The sequence below is a fragment of the Typopeltis vanoorti genome, chromosome 5 (genome assembly GCF_054136105.1).
Source record: "Typopeltis vanoorti isolate ZY-2024b chromosome 5, IOZ_Tvanoo_1.0, whole genome shotgun sequence".
In the NCBI taxonomy this organism is placed as follows: Eukaryota; Metazoa; Arthropoda; class Arachnida; order Uropygi; family Thelyphonidae; genus Typopeltis; species Typopeltis vanoorti.
Genome location: NC_143553.1, coordinates 91,051,409 through 91,077,002, shown reverse-complemented (window position 1 = coordinate 91,077,002; position 25,594 = coordinate 91,051,409). Strand labels below are relative to the sequence as shown.

The window sequence follows — 25,594 nt, the reverse complement described above, 5'->3', positions numbered from 1 at the left end:
ATGAATATTGCATCTGTACATGATCTATCTTCTCTGAAACTTTGTTGTTCATCTAATAGATTAATTTCATTTGTTATTTTATTATTTAGGATTCTTGTTAGTACTTTTAATGAGGTATTTAATAAATTTATCCCTCTATAATTTTCTAGGTTTTTTTTTTAATCTCCTTTTTTTAAATATTGGTATTGTTATACTTTTCTTCCATTCTACTGGAATCTTTTTTGTATTTATTATTTGGTTGTATAATTTATTTAAACTCTGAATTATAATTTCTTTTACCATTCTTTACCACTAGCTAAGAAGCTAAACTCAGTCTGTCAATCACATGATTCGGTTTCCAACTTGTCTTTGTAAAAATTGTATTTTTTAAATAACAGGATAAAAAGCCTTTTTATTAAGTAAGATGTTCAGTATATAATTACACTGAGGTAATTCACAGTGAATTAGCTCAGTGTGAAGTGTGAAAATAAGCCTTATACCAATACTATTAAAATTAAATTAAAATAATTAAAATTAAAATACTATATTACAAATGAACACCTACTTAAGGACTGTTAATTTTTTTTTTTTTTAAAGGTATCTGATTTTTCGTAAAAAGAATGGTAATGACTTGCAAGAGAATTTTTGACCATTTATTTCCAAAGTAACTTGGGAACACAGGATAAGCTTAAGTTTATAATGAAGAGTGGGAGATAAATAGTGACTGTTGCTGTAGGCTGCAATTTTTTCACTTTTTGAAAATAGCAGGCAGCAAACCATATTTTTAAGAGCATCTTCATAAAGACTAACTTTTAGAATGTGGAAAACAGTTTACAAAGGAAGTAACTTATTAAATTAAATACATAAGGTACTATCTCCTAGTTGGAAATAAAACTTCTTTAATAAATTTCTTAACAGCCTCCAGTAATTAAACAACTTGATAGTGAATGAGATGATGTTTATTATTTTATTTTTTTAAAAAATAAATTATACAAATCATCACTTGTTCTGCTTTCAGGGTACTCTGTAACCTCTAGAGAGCATGTCCCCTGGGTGGCAGATAGGGGAGCCCACCAGATATGGTGGGGTGGTCCAAATATATCAAATAAGGACTCGTGGACCAACAGGGTCATAAGGGGCAATCATCTCGATTGTAAAGGGAAGGTCACTTCCTCCACAGTCCCCTATCTGGATCTTTTTTATATAGAGAAACCTGTGGAATATTCATAACTATAAATTCACATGTATGCCACAGTAATTAACTTTTTAATAATATGTAAATATTTCATCTTAAGTATAAGACATCATCAGTACAGTTATAAACAACAATAGGAATTACATTAAAAAAAAACCATTAGTGTGCATGCTTACATCGGAATCTCTCTATGTATACAGTAGAATGCTTAAGTACTAAATACTACTGGATTGTAATTAAATTAAATAAAACTGATAAATGTATTTTATACAGTTGAGGATAAGACGACGTACTAAAAATCCGTTGGGGTCTCCCCACACAGGTTTGAATCCTGTCGCTGCGAAAGGTTATTTCTGCCAGCCTGGTTGGCCAAGTGGTGAGCATATCTGCTCTCCAGACAAAAGGCTGCGGGTTCGAATCCTGCCATGGGCATGGTTGTTTGTGAAAATACTAGTGGTGGTGATGAGGAGTAGATTGCATTGGTGTAGTTGCAGTTAGTTATAGTTGGTAGATTGAGTGGTGGAGACAGAGAGTTATGGAGTAGGTGCCTTCCCTCGATGAGTTTATGGCCACCCTGGAGGTGTCAAGTAGTAGTAATAATAATAACAATTTCCCAAACTTTTGGGAAATTGAGACAGTTGTTACGATTAAGATTGGGTCTGTGCCATAAGGCTTTAGCACTCACTTTATACAAACGTTCATGTTTATATACAAATCGATGTAGTAGCTTGGTGTGTTGCCATTGGATCCTGTGGTTGGCATTTTCAACTCCATGTTGTACGAGATTAGATTTGTGATGTTTGATAAGACAGGTGTTGTAATCATCTGTTGGCTACGCCATTGTAATATTTGTTTATGGTTTTTGTCTATTTGTTATTGTCTTATCTTATTGCTCTATCTTCGCTGTTGTATTATCTTTTTATTGTCTATACAACTTTTCCGGCTGCGCCCCTATGAGATATTTTACTATTGTCCTTTCTCTCATGTTATCCACTATCTATGTATCTTGATTCACTCTTTCATACAAAACTTATTCTACCTTCTACTTACTATCGTATGCCTAAGAGTACTGGAAATTTATTTGTTTAGACTGAGCCACCAGTATCCTTTTTCTCGGCATAAGATTTGGTAATACAACCGGCAGTTCTCTTTCTCTCTAACATAAATTCCTTCCAATCAATTAGCATATACAGTCATGGTCGACATGCACATATTATCGTTTCTATTACCGTGTTTGTTTCCTGCTTACAGGCCCCAGTTTATTTTGAAACAGTGCATTGCAAATCAAAGATCAGGTGGCACTCTGTTGACAATGTTGGCTTAGTGTAAATAAATGTGGAATAAACACATTTAATTACACTAAGATAAATTACACCAATTATACAATAGGGAGATTACTCCTACTTATCTATTAAAGAAAAAAATGTTAAAACTTCCTTAGCAATCATGAAACATAATAATAATACACTTTCTGCTAACTGAATTAAAATCCTGGTCTATTCACTACAAGTTAAATTGCTGCACCAAGCTGTTAATAATATGCACTCCAATTATTAACAAGCAAAACAAATTCACACATAGACATTGCTTATTCTTAGCATTTTATATTTATCAGTCTACTATAAATAGTTCTATATTACACATAATATAAAACATATGAAAGGAACAACTCACATAAAGTCTGTCATCTTTGTCATGCACATATTCATGGTTCCGTTCTAGTCCTAAACTTTTCTTCCGTTTCAGGTTTTGGAATCCTTCCTATAGGATCTCGTGTCACTGACGTCTCATCAGAGATGTCGATGGGGTCTGGAATGCAATTTTCCGACACTCTCGGGCGAGGGGATCCGACATACCGAGTACATGCAATCTCGTCCAGGCGGCGGCGCATTCTTCTCCGGCACTGAGGTTCACTCCTCGGTCAATAGCTTCCGGCAACTTTCCACTACAACGTCATAGATCTAGCCAGCTTCCAGTGGATCAGCATCCTTCTCTTCTCTACCTCCTTCCGACCTCTGGTGTGACCTAGCCGAATAGTCATGTCCTCGATAGTCGACTGCCAATATTCGATATTCTCGTTGATACCTTTTATCCCTCCTTCTTCGGAACCTTGCATGAAGGGTTGAAATCCCCAAATATTTCGGCGCGATCTTTGATCTATCACCAATGCCGACTTTTTCTTTCTTCTCTTAAGTGCACTCCTAAATGCGTTTTGTCGGACAGAGGAACCTTGTCTGATCTGTGCTGACCCTTTTAACATTGACCTTGAAGGTGGTCATATACAGAGCTCGTAAACAAAAATTTCTTACACACTTAATCAGAGCAATAACATAAAGTTTCTGGTGGCAAAGCATTACCCTTGCTCTTACCAATTTTAGATATCCTTTGTTTACTCAGTTTAGCAAGTTAATTCCCATCGGATTATTTACATAGGCTTTTAGCATTCTTTATGCAGTGACATACAAAAGTTATTTTTATAACAATCTCTTGAGACAAACCTCTGTAAAAGTCTATGCAAGGTGCTTTGAAAGTTCTAAGCTGCATCAAATTTTACAGTGTGGTCTTGATGTTCAGAGATGTGTTTATTTACAGATCTTGTTCTTGTAACTTGTCTTACTATGGACAAGCAGGAAGATCTGTAAATAAAATGAAGGCAGCTGACCATTCCTGAATATTAAATAAAGAAAGCAAAGTCAAAGCAGGGTAATAAAAATGCAGTCTGCATTATAACATGCATTACTAATACAAGCACCTCAACTGGTAAAATTGTAAGAACAATGTAATATGTTCCCTTTGGGAAAATCAATATTTGAATTTTGTGATGGGTCAGTCATTTACAGAAGCATTTTCAGTAGATCTGTCAGCTGGTTCCATACAGAAGGTAGGGCTTTCATTTCTCTTCAAGAAATTTGGATTTATCTTCTGTAAAACAAAGCATATATGCTTTTATTTTATATTTATTTATTTATTTATTTCATCATTATCAAATTCCTGCCATGTACCATCAATGGGGTGTACAGGACATGATAGTACTACATGAAAAAAATTACATCATTACTAACTTCCTATCTACAATTTTCCTCCAAATCAGTCTGTTACTTGTCAAGACTCCAACATTATCAGATCTTATATTTCAATCGTCTAAGGCACTTTTGTACCGTATCAATCCACCTATATCTTGGTCTTCCTCTGGGTCGTTTTCCTGCCAACTTGGCAGAGAACACTTGTTTTGCTAATCTTCCCTCACCCATTCTGTTTAAGTGACCATACCACCTGAGATTAGCTCTGCTAACGCATTCTTGGATGCTGACATTGTCAAATTCTTTCCTAATTTTCTTGTTTTAAATATGATATTGCCACTGATGCCATTCATGCCTCTAATCTTTCTCAGGACTCTCATATCTGCGGTCTCTAGTCTTTTGTCAAGTGTTTTACTTCTGACCCAGCTCTCAGATCCATAAGTTAAAACTGGTATGAACACTGTCTTGTATACAGCTAATTTAGTGTTCCGACTAATTTCTCTCTTTCTCAATTTATTCAATTGAATAAATTCATACATTCCATATGAATTTATTCAATTGACTTCCCACCATACTAGCTTTGTTGATTCTTTTGTCTATTTCCATATTTAATTTACCATCTTCACTAAAAATCGTGCCTAAGTAGCTGAAATGTTTTACTTCTTCCACAGGTTCTCCATTCATAACACAGTCGACATTTTCAATGATTCTGCCTATTTTCATTGTCTTTGTCTTTTTCTTGCTGATCTTCATACCATATCCATTACAACAGCTATTCAATTTAGTCAGAGAATCTTGCAGACTTGTAGCGGATTTATTTAGAAGTATAACATCATCCGCATAAAGCAAAGAGCTGACATTAACATCTCCAATTTTGATAGCATGTTTAATACCACTTTCCTTCATAATGTGATCCATATAGATAATGAATAACAGAGGGGATAATGTACATCCTTGTCTCACACCATCTTCCTGTACTTCCTTCAATTTTAACTGCTGACTTACAACTCAAATAAAGACTAAGTATTGCTTGATATAATGCTCCATTGAAACCATATAACTGTAGCGTATTGAATAGCTTCTCTCTTGGCACCTTCTCATATGCCTTTTTCCAAATCAACAAAACTTAAATACAGATCTCTGTTATATTCCCATGCTTTCTCGACTATTTGTCATAAAGTGAAGATCTGATCCGGACAGCCTCTATTTGGCCTGAATCCAGCTTATTCTTCACCAAGCTTTTCTTCCACAATTCTTCTCAACCGTTTCTCAAGTATACTTGCATAGATCTTGCCAGGAAACACTCAGCAGGGAAATATCTCTGTAATTCTCTCATTCAGTTTTATTTCCCTTTTTATATATGGGTACTATGAGAGCTCTACTCCAATCATTGGGAATTCGTCCCTCTGTACAGACATTCTGAACTATGCAGTGCAGCCACTGTAACACTTTTATACCACCATACTTCAGCATTTCTGGTCGAATATCATCTACTCCTGCTGCCTTTCCACATTTTAAGCCTTTCACAGCTTTTTCTATTTCAAGTATGGATATGTATTCCTGACTGCATGCCTGGGTCAGTGTTTTTTACCAATGTGCTGTCATCACTGCTTGTTTCATTTAGCAGTTTTTCAAAGTAATTACTCCATACTTCAAGGATATCTTTTTCTCCAGTTTTCATGTAAATAAAATAAAATAATAAAAAAAATTAATTAAAAAAATGATTTATTTCTTTTTTGTTGTTAATGATAATCCAACTCATGTATGGTTTCAATAAATAAATCTATAGCAGTTTTTTTTTTTTTTTTTTTTGAAGGAGATTAAGTATTATGGACTGAACTCGCTTTCTGAAGTAAAATATAAAACTTGGATAGAGAGGAGTTACAGGCTGCAAATATATTGCTGATATACTGAAGTCATATAGAAGACTTGTGTGAAAAAGTGGTAAGTATATTCTGTTCTAAATCTTTGATATAGTGCTTTTTAAGGTAGGAAAAGGTGAACCCATTGTAGTATCTTCAATTTATTTGTAAAGTTTATTTTTGCACTTATGTTGATATTACTATTATTACTATTACGTACACCTCCAGAGAGTGCAAAGAATCATCGAGGCAGGGCATCTACTTTACAACTCCATCTCCACCACTCACAATCCACCAATTACAATGAACCACAACTACACAAATGCCATCTACTGCCCATCACCACCATTAGTATTTTCACAGACAATCACAAACATCCAAGCCCACGATAGGATTCAAACCAGCTTTCTGGAGAGCGGATATGCTAACCACTCGGCCAACCAGGCCAGCATATAATTCCCTCGAGCACCAGCTATCCTGAGGGAAACTTCAGAGGGAACCAGCTACTAGATGGTTCAATTAGTCTTTCACCACTATCACTATACTGAGGTCTGACAATCAATTTGCACGTCAGAACCGCTTCGTCCTGCCCAGGCATAGTTCACCATCTTTTGGGTCCCAACCGATATTTTTGTGGAAAAACATACCTCTAAAGCTAATAATTAACTAATTAAATTTATTTAGCTAATTAGATTACTAAGTCAATATTTTGCCTTGGTTACCAAGGTATGAGCACATAAAATATACTAAAATGGTACCCTCTATGGGTGTATGGAGGGATTCTTGCTGAAGGATTTTCTGTGTTCTTCTAGATGGATATTATTAACAGTTCTTCCTGTCTGTCCAAAGAACTAATAGCTGTCAACACTAACCTAAACAAAAATGACTCTCTTAAACTAGCCCAGTTTTGGGAAGTTATTTTACTCAATATTCTTCATGAATGCATTCAATAATTTATTATCGATAACAATTTCAATGTCTTTGCTTGATTGAGCTTTCTTCTTAAATGAATATCATGTATTATGAGCCTGCGTAGTTTAGCTCAGTCAGTATAGCCTAAGCTCTTTGGTTGAAAAGACCTGGGTTCAATTTCCATCCATGATGTGAGGAACCTTTATCTGGTCTCTTTCAACTAAAGATAGTTAGCTGGTCTCATATGGGGGGATAGAGGGTTTTTCCACCTGTAAACTTGAATTTTTCATCCCTCAGAACAGACAAACTGGCTCTATGAACACACACACACAGATCTACAATCATAAAATACATACTGAGGGCTCAACCTGTCCTAAAGGATGGGGAGGGAGCATAGAAAATAAATGATTATGTATTATATCACAAGCTTTAATTTTTCAACTGTTATTTAATTGTACTGTCTCTCTTTTTGAAATGAGAATGGTCTTAAAAATAGACCAAAAATAGTGCTTGTAATAAATATTTCTTTCCAATGCAGTGACTTCTGTAATTTAGTGCTTAGAATGTCATCCTATTATGCTTCTATATTTTGTATACTAATATACTTGAGAAACTTCTGGAGACAAATATGATATATCATTTTATTCAAGACACCAGCAGTATAGATGTCTTGAGAAATCCATCTATCACCCAAATTGTTAAGTATATCCAGTGCTGTAACTAGGCAGGTGCAATGGGTGCACAGGACAAAGGAAGCCTGAAATGGGGTATCAAAAAAATAATCAATATTATATTTTCATTTCCAAATTTCGCCACTGTGGGGACCAATTCTATAACGTTTTTGATTAAAGTTAAAAATTAGTTGATCTATTTCTATCATATTTGTTTTTTTATTTTTTTTCCCCCAAAAAAAGAGGGGATTTTATTTTATTCAAAAATAAAATATTGCACTGGACCCAACCGTAGAGATTACATGAACTGCAATTAAAGCCAGTAGGTTAGTCTATTATGTCTGTTAATTTCATATGTTCTCTGGCCAGTTTGTCTGTTTCATGGGAGTAAAATCAAGACACTTAGCTATCAGACTACTTAGCCTGATATGTGCATGGAAAAAAAGTTAGCAGTGCATAAACTTTTATTGCTGTGACAAATCACTAAGAACCTAACATGTTGAGGGAACACTGAGATGTTTTTTCCCCTCCTTCAAATATAAACACTGAAAAGCATAAATCTTTAAAAAATTTAAATCAAATTTCTAAAATCAAAATTGGGATCCTTGGATTGATAAACTTTGACAACTACTGCATTAATGTAGGTAATTCTTTGATTTAAAATTACAGAAATATAAAACAAAAGATATTTACAGGACTGTTGCCATACTTGTAGCAACTGCCACAAACAAAATTTCACAACAAAAGTTTGGAGAAATTTTGAACTTGCAATGGAATGAAGACAATGTTGAGGCATTCTTGGCAAAAGCAAAATAAAATTACTAATTTCAAAAACATTACAATCAGAAAGACAAAGAAAGAAACCAAGGTATTTTTTCACATTCATTTTGCTCTTTCACTTCTGAGAATGCAATAAAAGAAAAAAACATACACATACTTTAGATTTTTTCTTCTTTATAATACAACTGTACTAGTATTTATTATTTAGAGTATATTTGTTAAAACTTTTTTTAGAACTGCATAACAGTTATATGTATGAAAAGGCAAATTTCATACCTGAAAAAATAGGATATTCTGCAATTTAAGTTTTTGGGCTCGACTTCTTGATATTTCCATTGATTCTTCTTTATTTTCAATTAAAATTACCTATAATAATTTAAAGTAAACTCAAACTAAATTCCATTTTTTATAATTTACAGTAGTAAAAATACAGCATTTCCTAAAAGAAATTCTATTAAAATAAGTTATTTAATATACCATCACGTTATGTTCATGGTAATATGATGGTGTATTAAATAACAGGATATATAGATGACTGAAAGGTGGATAAGTGTATACATGCACACATTATTACAAAAAAAAGCATGAGGATATGTCAAAAAATTATTACCAGTGAGATCAAATTGGCAAGAATATGTAAAAATACAAGAAAACTTGATTCATTTGCCAGCCTGGTTGGCCAAGCAGATAGTACCTCTACTCTCCAAATAATAGGCGATGGATTCAAATTCCACTATGGGCATGAATCTTTAGGTAGAAGATGAATTAGGTACTAATGTATTATACATTTGCAATCTTCCTAGGTGGGCGTCACATAAATAATTTCAGACTAAACACAAATTCATATTGAAGGTAAAAAAACCACCTATGTTATTACATGTGAAATCTAGATATGGACCTCATGTTCCATAACATTTGCTCTAAAGAGATGAAAAATACTCAGTTCACTGAAAATTTTTGTGTGATTTAAAGTTTATAACTTTTTAACCAGAAATTATTTTTTTCATAAATTTGTTCAGTATGCCAATATTAACAGCGAGAACAATTAACCACTATCTAATCCTACTCACAGTGGTAAAGAAAATATCCCTGCTGAAAAATGAGGTGGCAAGGAATAATATTACTGTCCAATTACCTACAAGAAAGTTTGCTAATTAAAATAATTAACAATTAATTAAATGTTACATTATGTGCTTATTTTAAAGTTTAGGATTGTTTATTTTTGTTCAGCTGTGTATGTGTAAAAAAAAAAAAAAAAGTAATTCATAGTCTAGAAAAATGATGCCCAGATGTAATAACAGTTAGGTCATTACCGTTGCATGCTAAGTTCTATATAAGAGTAATGACCTGGCTGTTATTACATCTGGGCATCATTTTTCTAGACTATAAATTACAGCAACTCCCCCATGCAAAGTACATTTTGGACAAAACAGAATATTGTTATTCTGTTTTCTCTAAAAAAATAAAAATAAAAATAAATAAATAAAACAAATATTGTGGGGGATGGGGGAGGGTCTTGTGTGAGTACATTTTTCGCATGGCAAGTAGAATTCTGCATAATTTATGGAGTCTTATGCATGAGTGACTGTGCTGTAAGATGTAGTATTTGTGATATTAACAATGATGAGAGGAATGCAAAAATAGTATGCAAAGAATAGCATGAAGACAGAAATGAAAATGCAGGAGTGAAGATGAAAGACGTGAATAATGAAAACAGAGAGCATGATGGGGAAAAAAAGGTAATATGAATAAACTAGTGGAAGAGACTAGAGAAGAATAGTAAAATAGAGACAATAAATGAATACAGAATCTCACAGTGAACAAAGTATGAGCTTTGTTCACTGTGAACAAAGGATTCCTAAGACTCATTGTGGGAGACCCAAACTATAACACAATATCTATCATGCCTCTCTTTGAAACCATTAACAGACAAAACACTCATGACTGACTCAAGCAATTCATTCCATTTATTCACCACTCTCCAAGTGAAATATGTAGTCCTCATGCCCTTGCTACCCACACTCTTACTAAACTTCCAGGAATGACCTCTTGTTCTGTCTCCGTCTAGTTAAGTGCTGAAACATTTCCCCTGCATCAATCCTATAAAATTCTTTAAGTAACTTATATGTTTCTATTATATCCCCTTTTTCACACTTATTAAACAAATTCTGCAATCCCACCACACACCTCAATCTGTTGATGCCAGGTGGTGTATGTGTGTAGTGTGGAATTATCGCTCCTGAAGGATAAGTAACTTTTTCGTATTTTATTAGGTTAACTTACTGTTGAAAGTTTATTTTTCATTTGGTTAGAGTATAATAAATTTAGTTTAATCCTTTATCCAAGTGTGAGCAAACAAAGTTTGCGCCTAAAAGTATCTTCAGGACTGGGGTAAGGTGGTACAACACCAGGGCACTCCTTGCAAAGGTGGAGCAAGCTACCAACACTCCTATCTCAGTATCTCCCATAATGCAAAACACATCTCCTTGCGGATATGTCTAATGTTATGCATTAAGCAAAACTTTGTTTGCTCACACTTGGATAAAGGATTAAACTAAATTTATTATAGGTTAACTACTGTAGTTTTTGTTTTAAATGGGTGTGGGATTGACTGAGCTAGTTAGTTTGTAAGTAAATCTTTTTTTTTTTTTGTTTGTTTAAATACAATACTGTCAGTATGGGCACCAATGCGTGGATGAACACTGATGGCCAAGACCACGTTGTCGGGCTGTTGGAATTTGCTGGATTTCATTCAGTACAGCATGTGTGAAGTGTATTAACTGAAACTAGAGAGAGAGAGTATGTATCAAGTGCTTCAAAAGTGAGCATCTCTTAGATGACAAGAATGCAGCAAAGATTAGTAGAGTGGACAGTACTGACGGTAAGATGGAAAATGATTATTAATGTTGAACATGTGGATGAGGAAATAAAAAAGAATGAAATGGACATTAATAAAGAAATTGCACACCTGAATGTTATTGTTCATAGGATAAAGCAGAAAATTGAAAAATTGCAGAAGTGGCAAGAGATTAGTGGGGCTGAAAAGACAAAGCAACAGGCTGTCCGAAAGAATAATAAAGACTGAATGAACAAAGAAGAAAAACAAGTTAAGGAGAAAATAATGTACGGAGACTCAATGATCAGGGGAGTACTTAACAAAAGTGTGACAAAATCATGTTTTCCAGGCGCAAAAATTCACGATATTAGCCATGCCATCTATCTAACAGGTAAGCTTAGGTGTTGATGGTTATTCATGACTTAAGTCTTTAACAGTATTAATAACACTAAACAATTTAATCAAAGATGTTTTATTAACTGCTTATCTTTTGCTGAATTTCAAATCAGCATCATCAGAGCACAACACACTTGTACACACGACAGTGAGTAAGTAAAACAATAAAACTGCAGTGTACAAAAGATCTAAAGTCCTATTCATGACGCCCTCTAATGTTGAAAAAAAAAATCATTACAGTTATGTGGGAGTTGCTCTTAGGATGACAGTTTACCAAATTTTTGGCAAATTAATGCAACCATATTTCAGGTTAGGAGAATTCTTCATAGCTATTACTGATTCAAAAAACAATCTTTCAGATCTGTAACAACTCCTAAATAGCACATTCGTTTTCTTCCATCTAATCCTGTGTGAAAGAGTGTCTAAAGCATGGTCTGCCAGTCCTGATTTGCCATAGTAGCAAATGTATTTTTTATGTTCTTCCAGGTGGATGTTAACTGATGGTCATGCTGTGTTCCTGTGTATCAGGGGAGAGAGGAGTAATGGGGCTGTGTAGTATTTTATCTATAATACTACATATGAGGAAATAAAAAAATTCTAGCCGTTGGCTACAATTTTTTTCATTTCCTCAAAACTTAAGTCATGAATAGCCATGCCATCTGGATGCAAAAAGTAAGTCAAGGAAATGATTGTTTTGGTTGGTACAAATGATTTGAGAGGCAAGAAGTATTCTATGAGGGAGGATGAAAAGGAGTTGTTACAAGAGGCAAAACTGAAGAGCGAGAAGGTAAAGTTGGAAGTCTCCTACAAATTATGATAGAGGTGAACTGAGGAGGAGGGCAATGGTAGCCAATCAGTCTATATGTAAATTGCACAGAAGGACACTGGTGTGGGAACAGAGGTGGATGAATTGGAAGTTCTTATGTTATTGCAGAATCTCGATGTAAATACAGCAGTGGGATTAGATAGGATGTCAGCTAGGGTTTTGCAAGAATGTGCAAGGGAACTGGCAATGCCCCTGATTAGGCCCTTAAGAGTGCAAAATAATTTCCTTATATAAGGAAGGCTCTAAGACTTCAGCAGCAAATTATAGACCAATCAGTATCTCAGGTAAAATAGATTACAAGTCATGTATCATTCTGATGGCACTGTGCTCCAGGAAACACATGAAGCTAGAGATTTACAGGTGGAAGACAGAGAGTTAAAGTTTACAAGACATATTGCTTAGGTTGTTGCCGTAGTCCATAAAATTGCTTGGCTATTGAAGAGCACATTAACATAAATGTAGAGACAAGGAAGTTGTTATTCCTCTTTATAAGGCCTTGATATGCCTGCACATGGATTACTGTGCTCAAGTCTGGTCCCCTGGGTTTCTTGGGGGATGAGGAAGCAGTGGAGAAGATTCAGAAGCAAGTGACCAAGATGGTGAGTGGCCTGTGGAATGTTCTCTATGAGGGTGTGTGGATTGCAGAAGTTGGTTGATAGGAGAAAAAGAGTAGATATGATAGAAACATTTAAGTTGCTTAAAGGGTTTTATAGGACTGATGCAGGGGAAATGTTTCAGCACTTAGCTAGAGGGGACCACAACAATTGGTCATCCCTGGAAGTTAAATAAAGGTGTGGTTAGCAGGGGTGTGAGGGCTAGATTTTTTGCTTGAAGAGTTGTGAATGAGTGGAATGGTTTGCCAGAGTCAGTTTCAAGTGATTTGTCTGTTAATGGGTTCAAATTAGAGGTATGACAGATTGGGTCTCCCGCAGTAAGTCTTCAGACTCCACGGAGGTGCCTGTATAATAATAATAATCTATCCACATAGGAAACATTCTACAAACCACTAACCATCTTGGTCACTTGCCTCTGAATCCTCTGCACCACTTCCTCATCCCTAAGATACTAGACCTGAGCCCAGTAATCTAGATGCAGACATATCAAGGCATTATAAAGAGTTATCATAACTTCCTCATCTCGTTTGTGTGTTCATCAATATCCAAGTAATGTTATAAGCTACCTTAGCAATATGTCCTTTAAACATCAACTCAATCTACCCCCACCCACAAATTGATTACACAACTTGTAATTGATAAATGTATAACCTTACATTTGTCAACATTAAACTGACACCCATTATCTTTTTCCCATACTGACAGCCTTTTTAAATCATCCTGCAAGCTCTGCACATCACTTGATTAATTATTACTCTACCTAATTTGGCATCATCAGCCAACAACTGATAAAATAAGAGTATGAATATTTCCTTTCAGATTATTTATCATTTATGTACAAATTAAACAGTAGTGGTCTTAGCATGAAACTCTGCTGCACACTACTAGTCACTTGCTTTTGCCTGGATTCTGCTGCTCCATATACCACTTTTTGATATCTGAAAGATGAAGAATGAGAGAAGAGAAAAGAAAGTATGACAATGTGTGTGAGAGAGAGAGAAAGGATAATATGGAATGGTGATTCCATGATCACAGATGTACTTGATGAGAGCATGATGAAATCATATTTTCTGTAGTAAATATGTGATGGTGTGGCTCTAAGATTAAAGATGACAACAACAACAGTCATAGAATGGAAAGAAACAATGTGAAAGAGCTAATAGTTTTGTCAGTATGAATGATTCAAATGGTAACGAGTACAGAATGAGAGAGAACTGAAATGACTGGCCACGATAACATATAACTTAGTACATAGGTTATGCAGGAAGAATAACAAGTCCTTTTGATGGGCAAAAGGATTTATTATAAGAAGGATAGACAACACTTGAATGGATTTGTGGTTAGGTGTCTACAGAAAGTGTTTGTCAGTGAGAGAGCCAATATTTACAGTCAAGGAAGTTAGAGGTAATGGTGTAGAAACAGGTGAACATGTGTATAGGCACTCTTGAGGCAAGTGAATGTGAGAAATGCAGTAATGTATTCACTCAATGATCAGATCAGGATAGTGATTAATGGAGATAAGAATATGCATGAGCTTAATGAGGATACTGAAATGCAAGTTTATTAATGCCAAAAGAAAGCAAAAGGAGTTCTTGGTAACCTCTCCTGTTCCGTATGGATCAAAATTTACAGGCATCAGTGAGATCTGGATGACAAAAGAATATTTTATATATATGTATGTATCGATTCTAATCACAAGAGATAGAAATACCTATAGTGCATTGTGTGGTTGGTGTATGGAGATGCAGGTGAAAGTTGAAAAAGAAGAAATATTGGTAAAATAAGAGTATGATTATTAGCAGTTATTGTGAGAAACTGGGTTTTAATTACTTATTAATAAAATATAAAACATTCAAGCCAAAAAGGTATACAAATTATCATAAAAAGCTAAGATAAAACATTATATTTTTAAGAGTTCCACATTATTTTCATTGTTAAAACTATAATGGTTTCTTTCAGTTTTTTTACATTAATTTGGATTTTTTTTTTGCTTGTCATCTTTCAGTTTATTTATCCTGAAGAAGCCACCCACACAAGGCAATGCTGACTAGTTTCACCTATTAGTGAAACTAGTCAGTATTATTGTATTGTATATTAGTTTTATTAATTATATATATTATATAATACTGGATTATATATTGTCAGAAATTAGTCAGTATTTCATGTTTAACGTATTGTTGACAACTAATTAAAACCTAATTTTCTGTAATAATAAAAAAAGAAACGTACTGACATACTGCTTTGAAGAGATGGAGGTTGTAGCTGTTGGGGGAACATGTTATAAGGAAGGCTGTTCCAGAGGATACAGATAAATGGAATAAAAAAGAAATAGAAGAAGCAGGTAGAGCCTCCGTAGCTCAGTCGTTATAGACGAAGCCCTTTGATCAGAAAGATCTAGGTTCGATTCCCATCAGTGACATGAGGAACCTTTATCTGGACTCTTCTGACGGAAGGTGAGTTAGCCAGTCTCATACAGAGGTTGGGAGGTTTTTTCACCCTGAAACTTGGGTTTTTCATTTCCTAGAACAGGCAAACTGGTCCTATGAACACATGCATCTCAGACACATCCTGGTATGTCCTGAGGTGCGTGAACACATGCACCTCAGGACACACTGGGAGGCAGAGTGGGTAACCACCTTATCCTCAAGACAGTTGCAGTTGCAAGAATAAAAAAACCTTGACACTGTAAATAAAGGTAGAAGAGGAGGATTAAGAAAGAAAGAAAAGGTTCAGCATGTTTGCAGTTGTACTGAAAAAAGGATGTTGGGCAGCTATTGCTCTTGTTTTAAAAGGCCAAACAGAAAGTGGAGGAATGATGTTACCAGTTCAATAGTGCAGTGTCTGTAGAAGCATCTGCAGAACAGACACAGAACTGAAGCAGTGCACAAGTGAGATACCAAAGTGAGATATGAAAGTGAGTTAGTTGGGGGTTAGATCATCTATCAGCTAAACTGATCTCCTCTGGACTGCATATTAAGAATTTTAAGGAAGACATATAGACAGGAAGTGTTGACTGTGATTCATAACAGTGGTTCAGAGTATAAACAACACCAGAGGTAAATAAACAAATTAATTTATTGAATTTACTAATATTTCACTGGATTTCCAACCAACATCAGCAGAGCACAAAATTACAAATGTAATCTGAAAAGACTAATATCCTTCAGAAAAGTCAGGTTAAACATGTTCTTAGAAATGATATGCTCCAATATCTTTGGCAAATTAATGCAATCATATTTGTTGAGGTTGGGTGATATTTCAGAGTTGATGCTGATTCTAAAAATAGTCTCTCAGACTTATAGCAACTTCTAAGCAGCAAAGTTGTCTTCATTTTTATTCTGTGTAAAGGAATGTCCAGAACATGGTCTGCCATTTCTAACTTGCTATGTAGAAATTATTTATTTTTCTCTGGCGGTGTTTATATTGTGAAGTACTGTTATGAATTTTTAGGAAAGTTTTAGATGCAAAATGGGGAACAGTACTTTAAGGATTGTCAGATTGTGTATTCAGACAGAGATTTATATAGAGTTACTTACCTGATGGGTGAAAAGTTAGAAATCTACAACAATGACTCAGAAGTATCATATTCCTCTCTACTCAGTCCCGAATGCTATCTTTTACAGACTTCTCCAGTATCTTTACCACCACTCTGAGATATTAAGTTAGCCTATAAATTGCAACGTCTGTCTTGGAGCCTCCTTTGTGCAGTGGCATTATTTTGCCATCTAGGTTCCATTCCCTTGGCACTTTCCCAAAAATGAGGCTTAAATTAAACTGACTATTCAGAGTTGCCAATTCTCATAATACGTGGATGGACTGATACGCCATCTAATTCCATAATCATGTTCACATTATAATTCTGAAATACTGTAAGCTTCTCCAATTCATTTACCTCTATTTTCCCATCAGTCAATGTCACTGGAATATCTCCACCATTTCATTTGCTTCTGTTACTCCCTACCAGTATTCATTAAAGTTATTCTTATATAATCATTCTTTCTTTTGCCTGCCACATAGCAAAAGAACCCTTCAGGATTTCTTTCAACTTCATAGACTAGCTTCCTCTCATAATTATATTTGGCCTTCCTTACCATACAGGTCAGCCTTCTTGAAATGCCTTGTATCACTTATAGGCTTGCTAATCACCTTTTTTCTTTATATTTCTTCCACAACTTTTTTCTTTTTCTACAATCCTTGCTTAATGATGCTATTTATCCAACTAACTCCTACCTGATTTATCTTCAGTACCCTGGGTACATTGTCTGATGCAGCTTTCTTCAAACATCCCTTGACCATCTCCTATGCAATGCTAACATCTCTTCCTAATGACCAATGTGCTAACTATTCAGGCAAATAGGCCAGCAAAGTGAGATTTATGTAGCTATTGAGGAAAAACTACCTAAAATAGCACATGAAAAGGATACCTGGAGTCTGAGAGTGTCGTATCTGGTTGATAACACCAGAAGCTTTGTCCATAACCAAGGTAGTCACTTTTGCTCTTGAATAGGTAGCCATTATGGGGACTTAATTTGGAAGGTGGCAAAACAGTTCGAAATATATGTGGAAACAGAGCAGGAATTGTGCCAAATTGAGCAAATGGCTTAGAGCAGAACCATAACACAGGAAGATGAGAGAAAAAGTTATCAGTATGTGTAGAAAATGAGAATTTGAAAAAATAATATTTATGAAATCTTAATGATTTTGAGGAACATTACAGGAATTTCTAGAGGAGTATAACAAGACCTATGTTATAGCATGCCGAGAACAGAATCAGCACATTTCACTACCTACTACACTGGTGAATAAGGATACATTTTAATACAGACTGATGGGATATCAGCACATGTGGTAAAAGAGTGTTCAGCTGAACTGACTATTCCTTTGATCACACTGTTTAATATGAGTCTCAGAACAAGGAAGATTCTGTAGGAATGGAAAGAATGTATGATAATTCCATTGCACAAGGGTGGTGCAAAGACCAATGTATCCAACTATCGACAAATTAGTATCTCAGGAGTAGTGGTGAAGATTTTGGAAAAATTGGTTAGGGCTTGCATTCAGAAATGGGTTGACAGTGAATTCTCTACTTTGCAATGAGCAACATGGGTTTACTAAGGGAAGGTCATGTTTTAGCAACTTGCTCACATTTTATAACAATGCTACCACTGAACCAGACAAGGGGAATGGATACATCATAATACTTCTGGATTTTGCTAGGGCTTTTGACAGAATACAGCATGGTAGACTGTTGCATAAACTGGAGTATGTGTGTTTAGATTATAGAATATTAGTGTGGATAAAAGGCTGACTGACATATCAAAAAGTGATATAAGGGGGGGGGGGGTTGAGTCTGCAAGACTTAAGGTAACAAGTTGTGTACCACAAGGATCAGTGCTTGGTCCACTGTTATTCAATCTGTACATTAATGATATTGGGAAGGATTTGACAAGCGACATACAGCTATTTGCTGATGATGCAAAGATAGGTAGGGTAATCATGAATGTTGCTAATATATATACTTGCAGAATGATTTGAATAAGCTGGAATTATGGGCATGGGAAAAAGGATGTCAGTAAATGTAAAGTCATTCACTTTGGCGTGATTAGATATCTAGTGTTATATATATTGGTGGGATTATGCTAGAAGAAACTGATGAGACTAGTGATCTTGGGGTGTTAGTAGCTAGGAAGTTGAAGTTCAGGAGCCACGAAGCAAAGATTGCAAGTACAACTCAAAAGATAATTGCAATGCTGAAATGAACATTCTAATGAAAAGAAAGATAAGGATGTCATTTTGCATCTTTACAACGCCACACGACTTCACTTGGACTATTGTGTGCAGGTCTAGTCTCCTTTCCAGTGTGATTTTGAAATACCCGAGAGAGACCAAACAAGACTGTTAAAAATCATATCAGGATTATGGAATACTGATTATGAAAACAGATTGAAAATTTGTAGACTGCAGACACTAGCAAACAGGAGAAAGAGGGGTGATATGATTGAGACTTACAAACTTCTGAAAGGGTCACACAGGATTTCAGTTGATGGAATTTTGCAATTTATGGAGGGTGGGGAAAGGACGAGAGGGCATCCTTGGAAGCCGAGAATGAATGTTGCCAAGAAGGGGAGTGAGCAATAGAGTTTATTCTCATAGGATAGTGCGTGATTGAAATGGATTGCCATTGGATGTTGTGAGTGCAAGCAGTGCGAATGAATTCATGAGGTGTAATAGCTAGTGCGTGTAGTATATGGCCTCCCTCGATGAGTCCCTGAAGGTCTCTCTTAATAATAAAGAATTATGTTAATTCACATAGCAAAATTTAATTAATTAATGATGTCATTTCAATTTGCTTTATGATACCAGACTTGAGGTATTCATCTCTTTCTTCTATTACCACTAGAATATTATTAAAGAGTAAAGTGGTATCTGATAGGTGGTATGCTGTAGTTTCAAAAGAGAACTATACATTATTATTTCAAGGCAAAAAATTGTACATAACTAAATTCATTTTTATATTTATTAAGAGTTATTTAGACTTCTTACTTGACATTGGGGTAGAAGATATGCCAAAACAACTCCAACATGACCCTATGAAAATAAACAAAATTATTCTTTTATATACATACATATATTATTATTATTATTATGTAAACTTCCAGGGAGCAGTGTGCCAACAGCATCGAACAATTGAATCCCTTCCAACTACTAACTGTGCTCAAACTTGCTTAACTTTTTGCGCGAGCCATTAGTAGCAGAGGCTCTGCCAATCGACCAACTTTTGCTGGCAAATAACAAAACAGATTTTCCGAATATAAATACATTGAAAACTTCCACTACAGCAAACAAACTCATATAATGGGACCAAAGCCTCATGGCAAACTTTCTATTACAACAAGCTATTCCTTTGATACATACAGGTTCAATACAGTAAGAATGCAGAACATTTAAAAACTACAAAGACAGAGAAAAATCCTTGTGAAATTGAACATAATGGTTCATCCACAGTCTTTAATTAAGTTCATCCACAGTCTTCAATTCTAACTGCTGACTTACAACTCAAATAAAGACTAAGTATTGCTTGATATAATGCCCCATTGACACCATATAATTGTAGCGTATTGAATAGCTTCTCTCTCGGCACCTTGTCATGTGCCTTTTCCAAATCAAGAAAACTTAAATACAGATCTTTGTTATATTCCCATGATTTCTCGACTATTTGTCGTAAAGTGAAGATCTGATCCTGACAGCCTCTATTTGGCCTGAATCCAGCTTGTTCTTCATCAAGCTTTTCTTCCACAATTCTTTTCAACCGTTTCTCAAGTATACTTGCATAAATCTTGCCAGGAACACTCAGTAGGGAAATACCTCTGTAATTCTCACATTCAGTTTTATTTCCCTTTTTATATATGGGTACTATGAGAGCTCTACTCCAATCATCAGGAATTTGTCCCTCTGTCCAGGCTTTCTGAACTATGCAGTGTAGCCACTGTAAGACTTTTATAATTCCACATGTCAGCATTTCTGGTCGAATATCATCTACTCCTGCTGAGTTTCCACATTTCAAGCCTTTGATGGCTTTTTCTACTTCAAGTATGGATATGTATTCCTGACTGTATGCCTGTTGAGTGGTTGAGTGTTTTTTTACCATTGTGCTATCACTGCTTGTTTCATTTACAATTTTTCGAAATAATTACTCCATACTTCAAGGATATCTTTTTCTCCCTTCATTTTTGAAATTATGGATTCTGCAACTGTGTTAAAATAACTCTTTTTATTATCTCCAACAGGATAAAAACTATATTAGGCAAAATAAAAACTATATTAAATTACTGTATATGTATTATCAATTTAGCTATTAGTTTCGACTGCAGATTTTCTGATGGATATACTAGTTGTATTCATTATTTCTGATGACAGAAACAATTTATATTCTCAACATGGAATGAAAATTGCTTTAAAAAGATCACTCAGTTTATAAAATCTACTGCTTCTCTGTACAAGTTGTAGTAATACCCCATTTTCCATTCAAGATAGGGAGATAGAAATTGACTTTTGGAAACTGGTATCAAGGGAAAAATATCCTGCATTGAGTGATTTCAGCTTGAGAATTGCATCTATGTTTGGAAGCACATACCTATGTGAATGTACTTTCTCAACTATGAGGGCGGTTAAATCGTCACAAAGAAGCCGACTGACAACCTTCGGGATTTGTTACGAATATCGTCATCATCGTTGAAAATCAACTTTGATGAATTTGTGGCGGCACATGAACTTCCACAGTGTTCTCATTAAGTTGTGTTACATGTAAAAAACCCAGAAATATGTAATTAAATTTAATTTAACAACTTATATTTAAATCAATCAAGTATTTTATATTGTTCTCCCAGTAGGAAAATGATTTAACAAATATAGTAATTCAATACATATAACTATTGCCTTGAAAAAATGCAAAGTTTATTTTTTATTTAAGTTCTGTCTAAAAGTGTGCGGGCTGTGATGCTACCACTCATCATATATTGGCCCTCGTATAGAATAAAGTTGTCCACACCTGATCTACCATACCATACTTATTACTTTTCAAAGCAAGTAGACCTGTCAAAACATTGGCAGTCCAAATAAAGTATTGTAACAGCATTGCTAACATCTTTAATCTTTAGACTTGTAAATATGATTTTGTCATACTCCATGAAGCAATCCTATTTTCACAGAGTCACCATACAATACTCTCTTTCATTCTTCTTACTTTCTTTTTTGTTTTCTACTGGCCAGACATTTCTCTAGTTTTGTGACTCATACTCAAACTTTGTAAAAAGCTTGTTGCACAAGAAGATATTAATACTGTTGATCTGTGCCGTGCAAAAGCTATTATAACCACAGGAAAAAAAAATACTTGCTACAAGCAGTTTTCAAACAAGCACTCAATGAACATTTGCATACCTTAAAGTCTCTAAAATACCTTATTGGAAGATGCTTAGTAAAGAACATACATTTGTACCATTTGCAAGAAGTACTACACTTTAAGAGGCAGATTATTGGCCGACAAGTGAACTTTTGGGTGACAGCAAATCCTTTTGCATGCAAGTACACTTTATGACCACAAGGCAGAGTTTAATTGTTTCATGAACCGTGAGTGAACAACACTTGTAATGATAATTTATGGGCTGGTGAAAACTAATCAAACCATACACAATTATCAATTATTCCAGTGAGGAAACATTATCCACCTACTGGCCTTTGTGATATGTTCTTTAAATAAGATGCTATGTGTATGCATTTCTATAATGGAGCTCCACCACTCTTTTGCCCAAAAGTTTCTAAATTTATCTAAATCATCTAATTACCAAAGTTGAAAATTTAGACAATTCAGAGTATGTGAAATTATGCTGAACCAGTTCAAGAGATTGGCCAGTTAGACTTAAAAGTTAGTGCATTGAAAAATATTACATGTATGGTCTGATTAGTTTTCACCAGCCCATAAATTATCATTTCAAGTGTTGTTCACTCACGGTTGATGAAACAAACTTTAGAACAGTGCTTCCCAAACTTCTGGATACCAGGCCCCCCCCCCCCCTTTCGAAAAAAAAAATCGTAATATAGACATATATTATTATATTTATTGTATTTATATTCAATACAAAACATACACAGCAAATATTGCAAAAATCAAATGCAAATATTACATTTTTAGCATCTTACATTATGTCATACGCATTATGTCATATTTTTATACAGATAGATATATTGTTATTGTACATTTGCATTACAAGCACAGGAAACGTAAAATGATTAGTAACAAAGAAAGAATTAAAAACATAAAAGAAGTTTAATAACAATTTAATGTGATGGATGTGTTTTAATACTGCTACACAAAATGTCAATATCAGGTAAAATATTTGCTGCAATTCTTAGATTTCTGCTTTGAAATGAAACTTATATGAATAAGCATATATTTACTAATATTCATTAAGTGCTGAGATATGCAGGAAGCAAAATTTGTGAACCTGCACCAATGTGTGATTTTTTTTCATTAAAATATAAAAAATAACAAAAAAGAAATAATAAATAAAAATTAAATATGTTTATTTTAAGATAAAACTCTACTTAGTCTTAAAACATTTTAAATTTGCTTTCACTATTTCATGCCCCCCCCTCCCCTCAACAAAACCTATGGCCCCCAAGGGGGCTGCAGCCCACAGTTTGGGAAGCACTGCTTTAGAACAGTGCATCTGCAGTCACATAAAAGTGTTGGCATACAAAATGTTAATGATAGGGATGCAGTGCATTGAAAAATATTACATTTTGCAGATAGCACTTAAAATGACCAACAAATTATATATATAAATATATTTTTTTTTCTCCCAGCCTGTAACTTTTCCCTACTGCTGGGGTAAAGGCCTCTCTCATTGTGGGAGAAAGAATTGGGTCTACTTCTCCCACAAACATCAATGCCTAGGCAGGATTCGAACCCACAGCTTCTTGGCTGGAGAGCGGATAAGCTAACCACTCAGCCAACTCAGCACACACATGCACATATATATATATATATATATAAGGGAGAATAGCAATCGTTATTACAATGCACAGAAATTGTATATCAAATTATTATTGCTATTATTATTAATACCAGACCTCCATAGGGTCAAAAGACTCATTGTGGAAGGTACACACACTGTAACACACACACACACAAAGTTCGTCACACTGTGCTTTAAACTCATTCAATGTATCTGCATTCATCACAATTTCAGGCAGGGCATTCCACTCGGCAACCACTCTCAATGCAAAGAACCTGCTCTTTATGCTCCTAGATAGCAGACATTCTGACAACTAATATAAGAAATTTATTAATGTTCATTTCTTAAAATACTTAACTCTTTTAACACAGTATTGTAATTTTTGCTTACAAGTGGCATAATCTTTGTGCTGGTTCGAAACTGCCCCATACTGATATAAAATTTAGTTTAAAATCACTCAAGGAATAGACCCCTAAAGTTTGGCAGATAGAAATATATCTTACTTTTAGAAACCCTGTACATAAATATACACAATAAATACATATATTACAAAGAAGAACAGTATTACCGATCCAGAACAAAAATCCACAATCGTCTGTCCAGGTTGGACCACATTTACTACAGCTGTTACCAAACTTTCAACTTGTTGACATTTTCTCTCTTTACGTGATTTTGGAACATTACCTTAAGAATAAATTTTATTTATGTATTAAGAAACGTCTCAAAGATATTTTTAAACATTTAAAAGAGAAATAAAATGTTCAAGTATTTCCAGAGTAAAAAAAATCATCATTCACTAATCAAAATTATCCTGTAATTTCCTATTTATTATGGAAAATCATAAAGTAATAAAAGTAATAAAATCCTTATTGGGAAAAAATTCATTAACAAGAATTTATTCTTAAAAGTAGTATTGCAAAATAGTATTAAAGCATTTAAATTTTTTCCTGCCCTGCAAATCTCTGACAGCATAAAAAAAGTTGAAAAGACACAAGTTGATGTATTTCTAATTCACATCTCATAAGCATGCTATTACAGTTGACTCTCAATATAAAAAAATACCATTATAACAAACTGTCTTACTATAACAAACCACCAAAAAAGTCCCATTCAAATTCTCACAGTAACAAAGCTTTTGAAAAGAAAATTCATTATAGTAAACTATTTGTGTAGTACTTGAGTTTGCTACGGTGAGAGTCTACTTATTAAGGCTACTGAAAATTAATATATAACCTGCTTACTATTTAATGAAAATATTTAATAAATATCACTTAGGATTTAATGGACTGCCAATAATAATGTATTGTTTAATAAATAACATAAAATGGATTTAACTTATGTATATATTTTTATTAGCATAAAATTTTTGCAATTGTAATAAATTTGGTATGAAAATCAGCAATAAGAAGACAAAGAACAATGAAAATAGGCAGAAACACTCAAAATATTAATGGCAATATCATATTAAAAATGAGGATATTAGAAAAGAACTTGACATTGTTAGCATTCAAGAATGTGTTAGTAGAGCTAATCTCAGGTGGTATGTAATCACTTTAAACAGAATGGGAGAGGAAAGATTAGCAAAACAAGTGTTCTTTGCCAGGCTGGCAGAGGAAAAAAATAAAACCATAGGAAGACCAGGATCTAGGTGGATTGATACAGTAAAAACGTGCCTTAGAAGACAGAAATATAAGATCTGATGATACTGGAGTCTTGCCAATAACAGATTAATTTGAAGGAAAATTGTCAACTGGTAGTTAATAATGATGTCACTTTTCAATGTAGTACTATCATAATATCCTGTACATCCCCTGAGAGTACATGTCAAGAATTTGATGATGATGGTGATAAAATTTTTGCCCCAGCATCAAGGACATGTTCAGTATGACTTTCAAATTAAATAACAAGAACAGAAACCAATATACAGGTATCCCTTGCTTAACACGTTTTTGCTTAACGCCAGATTTGATTAACCCGGCGAAATTAATT

The 25,594-nt window shown here is 34.5% G+C and overlaps 1 protein-coding gene across 7 annotated transcripts in view; it reads right to left on the bottom strand.

Annotated features, from left to right (window-relative positions):
* The window catches only part of LOC150106647 (glutathione S-transferase C-terminal domain-containing protein), a 300,229-nt gene that overhangs the window by 84,721 nt on the left and 189,914 nt on the right, over window positions 1-25,594 (bottom strand). For all 7 annotated transcript variants that reach the window (XR_016548323.1, XR_016548324.1, XM_090392600.1 and 4 more), the window contains 3 exons: window positions 24,174-24,289; window positions 19,635-19,679; window positions 8,696-8,785 (listed from right to left, as the gene is read on the bottom strand). Coding sequence is in view for 5 of the 7 variants with exons in the window: in XM_090392600.1 (XP_090248726.1) it covers window positions 8,696-8,785; window positions 19,635-19,679; window positions 24,174-24,289 (251 nt within the window). In the remaining 2 variants the exon portion in view is untranslated. The remainder of the gene's footprint in view (window positions 1-8,695; window positions 8,786-19,634; window positions 19,680-24,173; window positions 24,290-25,594) is intronic.